This window comes from Pogona vitticeps, chromosome 3, assembly GCF_051106095.1.
Source record: "Pogona vitticeps strain Pit_001003342236 chromosome 3, PviZW2.1, whole genome shotgun sequence".
NCBI classification, from domain to species: Eukaryota; Metazoa; Chordata; class Lepidosauria; order Squamata; family Agamidae; genus Pogona; species Pogona vitticeps.
Window position 1 is genome coordinate 264,328,090 of NC_135785.1, and position 12,908 is coordinate 264,340,997.

Sequence of the window (12,908 nt, forward strand, 5' to 3'; positions counted from 1 at the left end):
CACGAGACGGGCTGACTCCCTAAAGGAAGCCACAGATTTGAGTTTGCTGAGCAGGACTGTTGAAGACGGGACATGTTGGAGATGGGCCATTCATGGGCTGCCGTGAGTCAAAGGGGGCTTAATGGCACCGAACAACAACAATACAACTGAGGCCTCCTCCAGTCTCGAGAGAGACGAGGGTCATGTGCTCTGTATGGAGGACGTGGAACTGCATCTGGTGTGGCTGAGGAGGCCAATTCGAGAGTGACAATCCCTTCCACCCTGAAGACAAATACAGTCTGTCCCCTGTCCAGCTCCCTGATTTGGCTGGTTTCGGGATGGCCTCTTTGCCCCTCGGCCTGCTGGACAAGGGTCTCTTCAAATTGGGAGAGACCAGGATGCAATGCCTGCCTCCAGGCTGAATGCTCGGATGTCAGGGTTTCCCATCTGTTGAGATCCATTTCCAAGGCCTTCAAATCCCGCTTGCAGATATCCTTGTATCGCAGCTGTGGTCTCCCTCTGGGGCGATTTCCCTGCACTAATTCTCAGTGTGCTCAGGACACAGGCTCTATAGACCTGGATCTTGGTCTATGCCATCAGCTTCTTACTGAGCCCTACTCTCTTTGTGAATCTAGAGAACATGGGAGCTGCTTTGCCAATGAGTTTGTCCAGCTCGACATCTAGGGAGAGAATAACCCACCGCCACAACCCTGCAAAGTGCAGCCCACATGCATGTCGTATTTCTTCCATGGCTTTTTATCCGGGTCTCGCCCATCCCTCACTTTTGTTCTTTTCCTGCCCACAAAGGCAAGTCTCTTTGGGCAACACGGGGGAGAAGGATCAATAAGGAAGCCGTTCAAGAAGGAAGGAAAAGGCCCCGTTTCCTTTCGCCATCTTGGAGGAACCTCCTTGGCTTTGGCCGCCTGCCTGTGCCTATTTCTTCCCTGATAAAGCGGGAGGGGGGGAGGGTCTGTTTGTTCTCTTTGTGCAAATATTCCACCAGCTGCACCTCTGTTTATTCTGCAGGGTAGCCATCATCCTTTACGATGGAGAACAGAAGAGAAGGGCACCTGGGAGGCTAAAGGCGGCTAGATGGATTGGGGCATTATCTTTTGTAGACTATGCTTCCCGGAGATAAGAGCTGCATGCAGTCCACGGAAGCTACGAGTCTCTCAGTTAGTCTTTTGGATCTGCCTGCGATCCCATCACCCACGTGACCCGTTCTGGATCCACTCTTGTTTCTCTGCGACGGACACGAGCCGATCGGCAGAAATAACATGGGTTGTGCAGAGCTGCTCTTAACTGCTGAGCGACAGGCGCAGGAGTCTGCAGATTTCCTCCCCCCCCCAACAAATTTCGAAACCCCCGGGCAAAGAGAAAAGCAGCAGGAGCCGCACAGATCTGTGCTGCCAGCTTCACAAGTGAAACGGCTGAGTCAAGGCTTTGAGGGACCCCAAGAGATGAACGCAGGGCCCAGCAGCTTCAATGTCGCCTGCATGGCCGGCCCCTGGACAGTGTCTGGACTCCTACCTTGACAGCTTCTTCATCGTCTGTCTCATGCCCCGCTACTCTGGGAGGAAGCAGGAAAGGGCCACTCTGCTTGCATGCTGTCTACTGGGTCCAGAGTTTGAGAAAGCAACCTGTTTGGACCACAGCTCCAGAGTGTCCTCCAGCCAACGTAGAGAGGACTCTGGGAACGATGGTTCGGTCTGTCCCTACACACACACACACACACACACACACACACACACACACACACACACACACACACACACACACACACACACACACACACACACACACACACACACACACACACACACACACACACACACACACACACACACACACACACACACACACACACACACACACACACACACACACACACACACACAGAGAGGTTTATGGCGATTTCCCTGGAACACAAGCACATCAGACTGGTTCAGATCACAACACCCACTTCCCAAAGTCATCTTGTGAATCAGACCTTGTTGGATATTAAATATGAACATTAACTATTTAGGACTGTTATGTGTTAACTGCTCTGACTGGGTCTTTCGTACTACTTGTGTCTACCTTCTCTCCGGAGTGGCAATTGTTCCTTTTAAAATATTTGTATACCCATTGTTCTAGCTTTAACATTGTCTTTTAATGATGTAAGCTGCCTCTTTAGACTCATTGTTCTTAGCTTTGAATATTGTCTTCACAATGATGTAAGCCGCCTTGGGTCCTTTTTAAGGAGAAAAGTGGGGTAATTTTTTAAAAAAATAAATAAATAAGGGGAGTTTGGAAGGAGGTAGAGGAAACCTGGCGGATCCAATCAGGAGTCAGAACCCTGAAAATCTTGGTCCAGCGTTTTGCAAACCCTGGAGAGTTGTTGAGGCCTGGGGTGAAAGTTGGCAGTGTGACCAGGATGGACTTTGGGGTCTGAGGCTCCCCTCGGATGTCTTATTCCTTGGCTTTGCTTCCAGATGTGTCAACCCAGCCCTGTTGTGTTTAGAGGCCCTCCGGGGTTCTGCCTCAGTGTCAGCTTTGGTTGGAGTAGTAGACCCAGTCAGAGCTACCATGGACAGCTTCCTCCTTTAAGTAAGTAAGTAAGTAAGTAAGTAAGTAAGTAAGTAAGTAAGTAAGTAAGGAAGGAAGGAAGGAAGGAAGGAAGGAAGGAAGGAAGGAAGGAAGGAAGGAAGGAAGGAAGGAAGGAAGGAAGGAAGATTTCTGGTGAGCCTCTTCATGAAGAGTGGCTCAACGCTCTGTGCAGAAGTGCAGTAGCAGTGCAAGCCTGGCCAGGGTGGGATAATGACCTCCTGAAGCGCCAATCTACGTTGAACGTTAGAGACCCCATAGAATGACCCCAAAATGCTATTATACCAGCAGTTATAGTGAATTCTCACTGTAGTTTTTAGTTTTGAAAAAAAAAAAAGGAACAGGCCCCTCAAACCTGGAAGGGTTGGCTCGCTGCTCACTGAACTCCAGGCATTGATCCAGGGCTGGGCTCCGGGAGGGGAGGCCCGCTGAGGGGAGGGGCAGTGGCAGCATCCTCTCTCACCTGGTGAGCCCCCCGGGTGGCACCTGTGGCCTCCTCTGGCAGGCAGGTGGGTGCCTGTCCAAACGGGGACGCTTCATTCTAGAGCCAGGGAGACAACACAGGCTGCCGTTTCGTCCCTTCCCAAAGGACTTTCTCTGCTGTCCTTCAGGGCAAAGTTCTCTCCCACCTAGAAAAGTGCCATGCGAGGAGCCACCACCAAAAGGCCCTGCCCTTCAGGGATGCCTGCGGGGAAAAGAACCTTTCACCAGGCTTCCCCAGCTGTTTTCAAACTCAGGGCAGGGCCAAGAGCCCCCCCCCAAGGAAAACTATTTCAGAATGGGCCACGGGCTGTGGACACACTCTCTTCCCAGACTCGGAGTGTCCCCCCCCAAAGCCCAGATCAAGGCTGGCTAGAAATGCGGAGGAGGAGGATCTTTCCCTGCCTCCTCCCCCCCCCCCCGCAAAAGGTCAATCCACCCTGGCCTCCCCCGAGACCCCTTCCAACCCCATGCATTCTCGGGTCCTGCCCAGGAGCCCGAGCCCACCCACCGCACTTCTCTGCCCCAGGAGGGAAAGGCTGCCCGGGCTTCCTCTGGAAGAGTCTCCCTTTGGGGCCAGCCACGGGTGATGGGAGTTGTAGTCTCAGGCCGGGCGATGGGGCGGCCTCCGAAGGAAGGGGCTGGAGGGGCGGCGGCTCCGCTACCCAAGGGGAGGCCGGGAGGTCCCGGGAGAGGCCTGTGGCCCGGCCCGGCATCCTCCTCCCTCATCAGCACCATCATCATCACCATCACCTCCCTCCGTCTCGCCTGCCTGCCTGGCCGCCCTTGCGGGGAAAGGGCGCGCGGAGGCAGGCTCGCTGCGGACGGGCGGGCGGGCGGGCGGGCGAGGGAGAGAAGCGGCCCGGCGGGGCTGGCCTGGCCTGGGCGGAGCGGGCCGAGGCTTCTCCCCGAGAGCCGGGGCTGCCTGCTTCGCGCGCGGGGGGGGGGGGCGCGCGCTCCGGTCCTCCTCCTCCTCCTCCTCCTCCTCCTCCTCCTCCTCTTCCCGCGGCGGAGCATCCTCGGCCCTCGCCCAAGGAGGCCGGCGAAGCTCCGGGCCCGCCTGCCCGGCCTCGCCTCGCCCGCAGTCGCCAGCCCTCCGCCGCCGCCCCTCCGCTCGCCCGCGCCCGGCCCGGCCCGTTTGCCGTCCTTTGGGGAAGGGAGGGGAAGGGAGGGGAGGGGAAGGGAAGGGAGGGGGCGAGGGAGAGAGAGAGAGAGAGCCAATCGGCGGCCGAGGGGCGGCCGGGGAGGGCGGGGCGGCCCCCCCACCGGGCACACCTCCACCTGTGCCCTCCCGGAGGGCCGCCCTTCAGCCCGCGACTCCCCGGGCGAGGAGGAGGAGGAGGAGGAGGAGGAGGAGGAGGAGGAAGGCTGCGCTCCCCACGACCGGCGGCGCCCAAGAGACACCCCGGCGGCGCTCGCTCACCCAGGGACGCCGCCTCCGCCTGGGCTCGCCTCCCCGGACGGCAGGCAGGCCCCCTCCCTCCTTCCTTCCTCCCGTCGGGGCTCCCGGGCTTCTTCCCACTCACCCGCCGCCGCCGCCGCCGTCGTCGGAGGGCCGGCCAGCCTCGCCCGGCGCGGCCCGGGGGCGCGGGGGGGGGCCCGGCTTGGCGGCCGCCCGGCTCGGCGGGGCCAGCAGGATGTCCGGCCGGGACAGCGTCCAGATCCCGGACGACCGGGACTTCGACCAGTTCCGCACCGAGTGCTGCTCGGAGGAGGGCTGGAGCCAGACGTACAACAAGTCCGGCCTCGCCGTCTGGGTCCAGATCCTGGAGGGCGAGAGGTCGCTGCACAAGATCAAGGTAAGGCCGGGCGCCCCGCGCAACCCGCGACCCCCCCCCCCCGCCGGCCGGCCGGCTCCCTTCTCCGGCGGGGTCGGGGGTGGGCGGGGTGGGGGTGGGGGGTCTCCTTCCTTCGGGGGTGGACGGCTCGGCTTCCCCCTTCCCGGCTCTTGCTTCCACTCCCACGCCCAGTTTTTACTCTCTCTCTTTCTCCCGGGAAGCAAAGGGGAGTCTTCCTGGGCGCCCCCGGCGGGGCTGAGCCCGGGAAGGGGGGGGTCCCGAAGGCGCCCGAGACAAATCCGCCCGCCCCCTCGGAGCGCACCAGGCCGCCTCCGTCATTTTTTGGGTCTTGGGGGCGGCGGCGGGGGCCCTGGCCGTGAGCTGGTTCCCTGACGCCAGATGTTCCGTCGGCGGCCCCCGGAAACTTCGGAGGAACAAAAGCCGCCTCCCCGGGGGGGGGGGTCTTGTCTTGTGACTTTGGATTTTGCCTGAGCATGACGACGCCTCCTGTGAAAGCGGAGCGCCTGCCCAAGAATCGCCAAGGGCCCCCCCGAGTCAGTTCCGACTTAGGGCGACCCCTTCCCCAGGTCTCCCCAGGTGGAAAATGCTCCGAAGGGGTTTCCCATTGCCTGCTTTTGGCACGCCCGCGCGCGGGGGGGGGCAGTTCAGGGAGGGTGTGCAAGCTGGCCCCCAGGCCACTTCCGATGCCATCTCCCCAGCTTTCCGGAACTTTCTCTTTAGTATACCTGGTCTGAAATGCCATGGATAATCCCAGTTGGAGTAGACTTACGGAATCGGTGAAACTGGTCAGGTTTCATGACTTGCTGAATTCCCTGTGGGAACCAGCAGGGCATGAGATGTGAGACAAAACAGCTGGGTTTTGAACAATGACTCTTTTTAAAAAAATACTGTAGTCATTTTGTGTCTGGTCATTCCCAGAGCTGATCCTATTTTACACGCACGCACAGACAAAACTCAATACAAACCTGGGTGCCCCCTTCATGAAGGATCACGTTCGCACTGTGAGCGGGCTCTTAGACCCGGGCTCGGCGACTTCAGCAGGTCCAGGGGCCCATCCTCCCTGGGACCCACCTTAGGTCTCATCCCTCACAGCATTGCACCTTGGTGGCAGACTGGGGGGAAACCATTTAAATCAAGCACACTTTTCTGGTGAGGGGGGGACCCTAGGCACCCCGAGACCCATGGATTGCCCAGCTCCGTTTTAGGCTTAGACAGGTGACCTCTGTGGCTCGGAGCCGCTATTATCAGCTTAGGTTGGCATACCAGCCACGACACTGCTCACCGTGCCCCGGGGCCCCTTCCAGCTCGTGTTTGGAGCAATGCAAGGGTGTCCTTAGAAGCAGGGCAGAAAAAGGGCAGCCAGACCAGTTCAGGGGGCCTGCCCTTATTTTGCCAGGGTCCTGGCGGGCCAGCTGGCTACCAACGGGTTTCTGGAGGCAACTCCAAGAGGGAGCTTTACTCTGTCAAGTCCCTGAGCGACGGAGGGCCAGGTCACTTGTAGAAGGGTCTCTTTACCACCCCAGATGCCCCAGCCATCATCCAGGAGGGCTCCTGCCCCATGAAACGAGGCGGGGGGGGGCGGCTTCTTCCGATCCTACTCGTCCACTGCTCTCCCCAGAAAACCCTGCCTGGTACCTACATTGCTCTCTTTTTGGCCACCTGTTGGACACCCTTTTAGGAGCGCAATTACGCTTCTAACATTTGCATCCCTTCTTCTAGTACCTTTACCGCCAGTTTACTTGCATAGTGTGCAGGTTTTTACACACACACACACCGGCTGGTGTTTCTATCCAGGTTTTCTCTTGTGCTGTTTTATGCCTGTGGCTCTCCTTCTTAGCTTGCATTATACATATCTAAGTGGTCGGTACCCCATCCAGAGGACCTGCTTGCTGAAAATGCGCAATTAAATAAGATCACTGGTTGCGGTCAATTGGCTTTGATGTATGTTTGGAAAAATCTTTTGGCAACATCATTGGATCCGAAAGGGCAGGCTGTTCCTCCCCCCCCCCGCACTTCACTAGACCCAATGCCCAAACCGACTTTGTCCCATAAGTGCCAGGGTCATAAATGGTTGTGGCGATGGACCCAAAGCTTCCCCATGTTATTCAGGGGAAGCTGTGGCTCCTTCTCCCTTTCTCTTCCCCTTCCTCATTTGTCTCCTCGTGCTTTTATTAGAGATCCTTTTTATTTAATCCTATAAAGACGGGAAGATCAATCGTCCGAGGCAGAAGCAATGTCTCGGCTCCCATTACTGGTGCGCACAGCATTCGGGCACCAAAGGTCAGGCGTGGCTTCTGAGAATCCCCCTCTGGCCAGCAAAGAATCAATGAGACTGAACGGCTCCCTTTTGTATCCTGGGCTTATCCTGCGACCGTGCTGAGGGGTGACTGGAAGCCAGCATGTGCTCCTCTGTCAAGCGGCGCTGGAGGAAAGGTTCCTTCCCTGTGGATCTAAAAGGTGGCCTTCAGGAATGCTTTGTACCAGACGTGATCCCCTCACCCTGAGTTTGGCCATCGGGACGGTTACAGTCCTCTTTGGGGTTGCCAGTTTTGGGTGAAAGTGACTTATTAGGTTACTGCAGCTCCCAACAGGTGCTTCTCGTATCAGACCGAAATCCTCTGCACTGTTTTACATTTTGGATTACCGTTTTGTGGTGGCTGGGGGATTCTGGGTGCTGTAGTTAAAAAAAAAGAGTGGCTTTCCCAGTCCTTGGAGTCCTAGGGATGGGGTGGGAACCAAGCTACTCCCGGCGGTTTCTTTCCTAGTGCTTTGATCTGCAGGAAATTCCAGATGGTACCTTTCACAAACATGAAAGCAAACATTAAACGCCATTCAGGGATAAGTCTGCCTTCAGCTGGCAGACAAGCTGGGGTTTTAAGGGGAAAAAAAACGCACACAAGAGCTGAGGCAGGTTGGAAAGCTGGCAACCCTAGCCCTGTCCCCGATGCCATTCGTCCCTGTCTCTTGGTTCAGGCAAAGCCGTTCAGATGGGTTTGTTCCAAGAATCAAACTAAAAATAAGAGCTATTTTCCCCTTGCTTAAGTGAGGCAGAACCATGGTCCTCCAGTATCAGATCTGTGAGGGAGATCTTGGAATATGTCCGTTGCAGTCAATTAATTCATCTGTTTAAGCTGGTGGAACGGAGGTCTGTTTGCAAGGGCAGACAACAAACTAAGCAGACAGCTTTGAGGATCCCGCCTGGGGTCTCTCTGTAGCTCTAACAGAGCGGCCGTTGTTTCAGCTGGTGTTCCTTGGAGGAAAGGCCCACAGCGGCAGAAAAAGACAGGAAGCCTGTCTGGGAGGTGAGCCCTTTTGTTGTTGCCTAGCAGGGCTGCTGCCCGGTTGCTGTTGCTAGCCAGGTCCACACCAGACCTACTCTAAGAAACCGTTTGCTGTGCTGGCGGCAGGGAAGGCTGATAAATTTTAGAAGACATTGTGGCACGGAGTAAAATTACAAGCACAAGGACGTCGGGCGCCTTTAACCCTGAGCGAAGGGGAGATGGAGCGATCAGAACGGCCGACCAAAACAGGCCGGCTAGGATCCCCGATCCCGTTTCCCTCTGCAGACCTCCTTCCGATCCGCGGGATCTGTGCAAGAGCCCAGGAGAGATGGGCCCCATCTGTCCTCCCCCCTCTTCGTTTCCCAAGAGGTGGTTTCTTTCCCCTTAGCCTTCCTTTCGAGCAAATGGCAACAGACATTGTTTTTGTGCATCTGTCGGTGACCAGGGTTTGAAAATAAAAAAAGTTTCAAGGGGGTGGCAGTGTGATAACAGCGTGACCCTGTGAGAGCGTTCCGCGTTCCCTGCTCCATTTACGGTGAAATACAAAGAGCTGGTAGGAGTGGCCTGTTCTCTCTCTCTCTCTCTCTCTCTCTCTCTCTCTCTCTCTCACACACACACACACACACACACACACACACAACACACAAGCGACTCTCCCCAGCTGCTCTGGTTGGATGGGAAACAGGCTGCTCCCCCTTGGCTTTTTCAACTTGCCTCTAGAGCTGCTGGCGGGCCAGGGGACTGGCTCAGTGTGTGGTGCATTTCAACCAGCTTTTCATGCAGATAACAGCCTGTGACTTTGTAGGCATCTGTCAGTCTCGAGAGATACGATGGTCATGTGCTCTGTATGGAGGACCTGGAACAGTGTCTGGTGTGGATGAGGAGGCCAATTTGAGAGTGACCATCCCTTCCACACTGAAGACAAATGCAGTGTGTCCCCTGTCCAGTTCCTTGATTTTGCTGCTTTCGGGACTGCCTCTTTGCCTCGGCCTGCTGGACAAGGGCCTCTTCAAATTGGAAGAGGCCAGGATGTAACGCCTGCCTCCAGGCTGAACGCTCAGAGGTCAAGGTTTCCCATCTGTTGAGAAAATCCATTCCTAAGGCCTTCAGATCCTGCTTGCAGGTCTCCTTATATTGCAGCTGTGGTCTCCCTCTGGGGCAATTTCCCTGCGCTAATTCTCCATCCAGGTGATCTTTTGGAATCCGACCATCAGCCATTCTCATGACTCACAGCCCCTGAAACTTCCCCCAAAATGGATATAAAGATGACCCCCAGCTGGGATGAGTCGTCGTTCAATGGAGAGCTGCACTTAAGGAGGGTGTTTTGATCTACCTACCCCTCCTTATGTTATTTCCCCCCAGACTCTGGCTTGTGAACTTGCTCAATACTTATTCATCTATAGTCCTATGCTGTCAAGTTTTCCTTGATGTCTCACAACCCTTCCAGGGTGGCCACCTTGGTCGCTCTTTCTAGTAGACCTCTCCTTTGGGCTCGCTGGCTGTCTGCAGGACAGACCACCTGGCCTGGTCTGCAGCAGCAGCTCTCAGAAGCTCCTGACAGGAACGTCTCCTCTACTCCTGCCGTACCTTGGGTGCTTTAAGTTGTTGGCCAAGCCTGGGCCCTGACTCGCGTGCTGTTAAGCAGGCACTCTGCTTCTCCCCCGAATGTTGAAGACTCTGAGCAGGAAACGGCGGCTAGTGTGGTGCTTGTCCAGAGCGCTGGCGGCGCCCACAAAGCTCCAGGCGGGATGGGATGGCAGCGGTTTCTTAGCCTGGGTACGACGGCGACACCACAGTCAGGGTTGGGTTGGCCCCCGCTGAAGACCCCGTCGGTCACAGCGCCTGGAGGTGGAGGAGTAGAAGGTGGTGGTGAGCTGTCCAGCGTTGGAGGCCTTCAAGGGAACACTTGGACCGCCCTCTGTCGGATCTGCTTTGACCCGACCTCTGGCCATGAGCAGGAGCTTTGGACTCCTTGGCCTTTAGAGGCGCCGTCCAACTCCACCATTCTAGGATTTCGTTAACTGTGGTTGGGTAAATGACCTCAAATAGGACAGAAGGTGTCTGGGAAAGCACATCAGCCCTTGGTGCCCGTGTGTCCGAAGCACGGCTCTCTGTGGGAGTGTTCAGCTCTCCCGGGATGCTTTGAGGTGGTGCTTTTAAGGGTGCAATTTGGCACCAATGTTTATGTTTGCTAGAAGTCTCATAACCTCAGCAGGTCTAAAGCTTTTTCTTGGGAAGTCGTGCTGTTGATTAGTACCTTAAAAGACGAAGATATTTATTTCAGTGTCCTCATTTTGAGGATTAGAGCCAACCTCCTCAGGTACAGAGAGCGCAGTATTTTAGGATACAGGGCTGTGGAGGTGCGGTTGTGGTGATCAGTGAGTGGGAAACAGGCAGGGGGGCACATTTTCAAAGGGTTGCCTTCATACGCTTTTTTATACACAAGACTGAGGAGGAAACCAGCTGTATTAAAAGCCCCGATCTTTACTTAGACCTATATGTGCTCACTGGGATTTATGGATGTAGCCCACTTCCTCTGTCCCCCTTTTGCAACAGTCGGTCTTATAACTACTAGAAGTTAAGGTTATCCAGCAGAAATAGGTGAGCACAAGATTAATGACAGATGAAAAAAAGGAATTTCTACACATTCACAAGGCAGAGTTAAAGGACAAGATTCATTAACACAAGCACTATTTATTTGTTTTGTGAACATTCATTTTATTTCAGTGCTCCCTTTCTCCTAATAATGGCACCCAAGGCCACCGGTTTAAATGACTGTATAAGAGGAATATGCAAAGTCAGTGTACTTTTCTGGGTCCACAATTTCCAGAAGCTTTCAACAATATCTGTGTTTCTGTGGAACTTGTTATTTGAATTCACTGAGAGACTGCGTCCGTATTCAAGGTGGATTGATCACTAAGAGAGAGAGAGCAAGAGAGAGATTCTTCGTCAAAACAAAAATGACTCATTGGGTTGGCTCCTCAAGAGCCCTCCCTGCAGAGGAGGACTAAGAATGGACATGATATCCTGGCAGGGTTATCGCCCCCATCTCTCTGCCCTGCAGGCAGACATTCAACAGATCCACCTTACCCTCAACGGCCTGTCAGTGGGACTGTGAAGCTTCTGGCCTTGAAGCCCTGCCTGCCAAAGAGGCAGCATCTCGCTCTGCAAGGCAAGCTGATGAAGAGTTCAAAGGATGCTCGCTAAGAAAGCAGCGGCTGCAACTCTCGAACACAGCGTCTTTGAAATCCGGCTGAAGAGAAACAGGCGTGCTCTCTCCCCCCCCCCCCTTTTTTTTTAAATGAAAGAAGCTTGGGCTCCCATTGTGAGGAATTGACAGCTTTTCTTCACTGTGAGGTTTGTGCTTCAGGTTTGCTAAGCGTCCCCCCCTCGCCATGGGGTGCAGCCGCTTTTTAGCTCATTGTGGGAAGAAATGAAAAGCTCATCTCGGTCTGTCCCAGCGGGGTGGCTCCGTCCTGCCACACAATTCACACGCAAGCAAGGCAGGTTGGGGGGGGGGGAACGGGCGGGCGGGAACGTGATGGTAGTTTCCTTTTTTAAAGGAGAATCTTGCATCTTCTCTGGAGACCCAAGTTGGGCACAGAGAAGCACGGGAACGAAGAGGCCAGGATTGCATCTTCCCAGCCAGGAAGCACCACCTGGGGGATATTGTGAGAAGGAGACAACGAGGAAAGAAGGGCACGATCCACCTGGAAGGACAAGACTATGTGAAAACGAATTGTGGCTGAGCAAAAGTGCGGGGCTCCCGTTTAATTTTAACTAGGTGTGCGTGGTGTCTTTCCTTGGTTCCTTCTAAACCCCCAAATACCCTGGAGCAGAAATCTGCACTGTTTTCACTGTAGAAATGAACTTTTTCTTCACCAGACGACTCATTCCCCGGCTTCGAATCCACAACGACACCTTCAGCTTTGTTCATTGTGTAGTTTCATATAAGGAACCAGAAAAACGTGGCGGGATAGCTCTGTGGAAACCTGGGTCCCTCTCTATCCAGGCCTGCCTTTGAGAAACTCCAGAAGCCCACTCATTGCTGCTACAGGAGCCCCACCGGCTTCGGCTGTTCCTGTGATGCTCAAGCTCCTTTTGCGCACATCAGAACGTCTGCCCGATAAAGACCCACCAGGCTGCCGGATGGCACTCACTCTTTCCTGTCGACCCTGCTTGGCGGCAGTAAGGGTCTCTCCCGTAGACCTCCTTCTGAAGCTACCTTTCCGTGGTGTTCTGATTTTAAAAAAGCCAATTGCAACAGGTAACGAGGAAGTGGTTTCCTAACACTCCACGTCTTTCGTCTATCACTCTGAACGCCCTGGTCTCACCTGGTTTGGGAAACTCCGCCGAGTCAGGGAATCCATCGCCTCTAAGGGTCAGGTCAGGAAGGAGTGATCCTGCCTGCCTGTTTCGGAGAGCTGTGGCTGCCGGTCAGAGTTGGCGATATTGGGTTCAATGGCCCACGGTGCCTCTGTGCCAGCCCGCCTACCCTCGCGGTGAACTTGGGGACATCCGGCAGGGGAACCAGGTCCTCTCTTGTGGAATCACCACCCTTTCCATCTTTTGGCTTTTCTGGTGTGATGTCTTCCCCGTGACCCCTCCAGCTGGACAATGCGTTCAGTGTGGCTTGAAAGTTGGGTTGTTCTCCCTGGTGTGGCTTTAAAGGATGTGATGCGTTTTGGCTCCTGATGACCAGTTTAATGAGAACTTGCATGCATCCTCCCTGGGTCTCCCCTCCCCCTCCTTGGCCAAGTCCTTGGGATCCGAATCTAGTCTT

The 12,908-nt window shown here is 55.2% G+C and overlaps 1 protein-coding gene across 1 annotated transcript in view; it reads left to right on the plus strand.

The window, feature by feature from the left end:
* Nucleotides 1-4,577: 4,577 nt before the first annotated feature.
* Nucleotides 4,578-12,908, plus strand: part of STARD10 (StAR related lipid transfer domain containing 10) — a 47,437-nt gene continuing 39,106 nt past the window's right edge. The window contains exon 1 of the mRNA XM_072993392.2: nucleotides 4,578-4,844. Coding sequence (XP_072849493.1) covers nucleotides 4,683-4,844 — 162 coding nt within the window. The 5' untranslated portion in view covers nucleotides 4,578-4,682. The remainder of the gene's footprint in view (nucleotides 4,845-12,908) is intronic.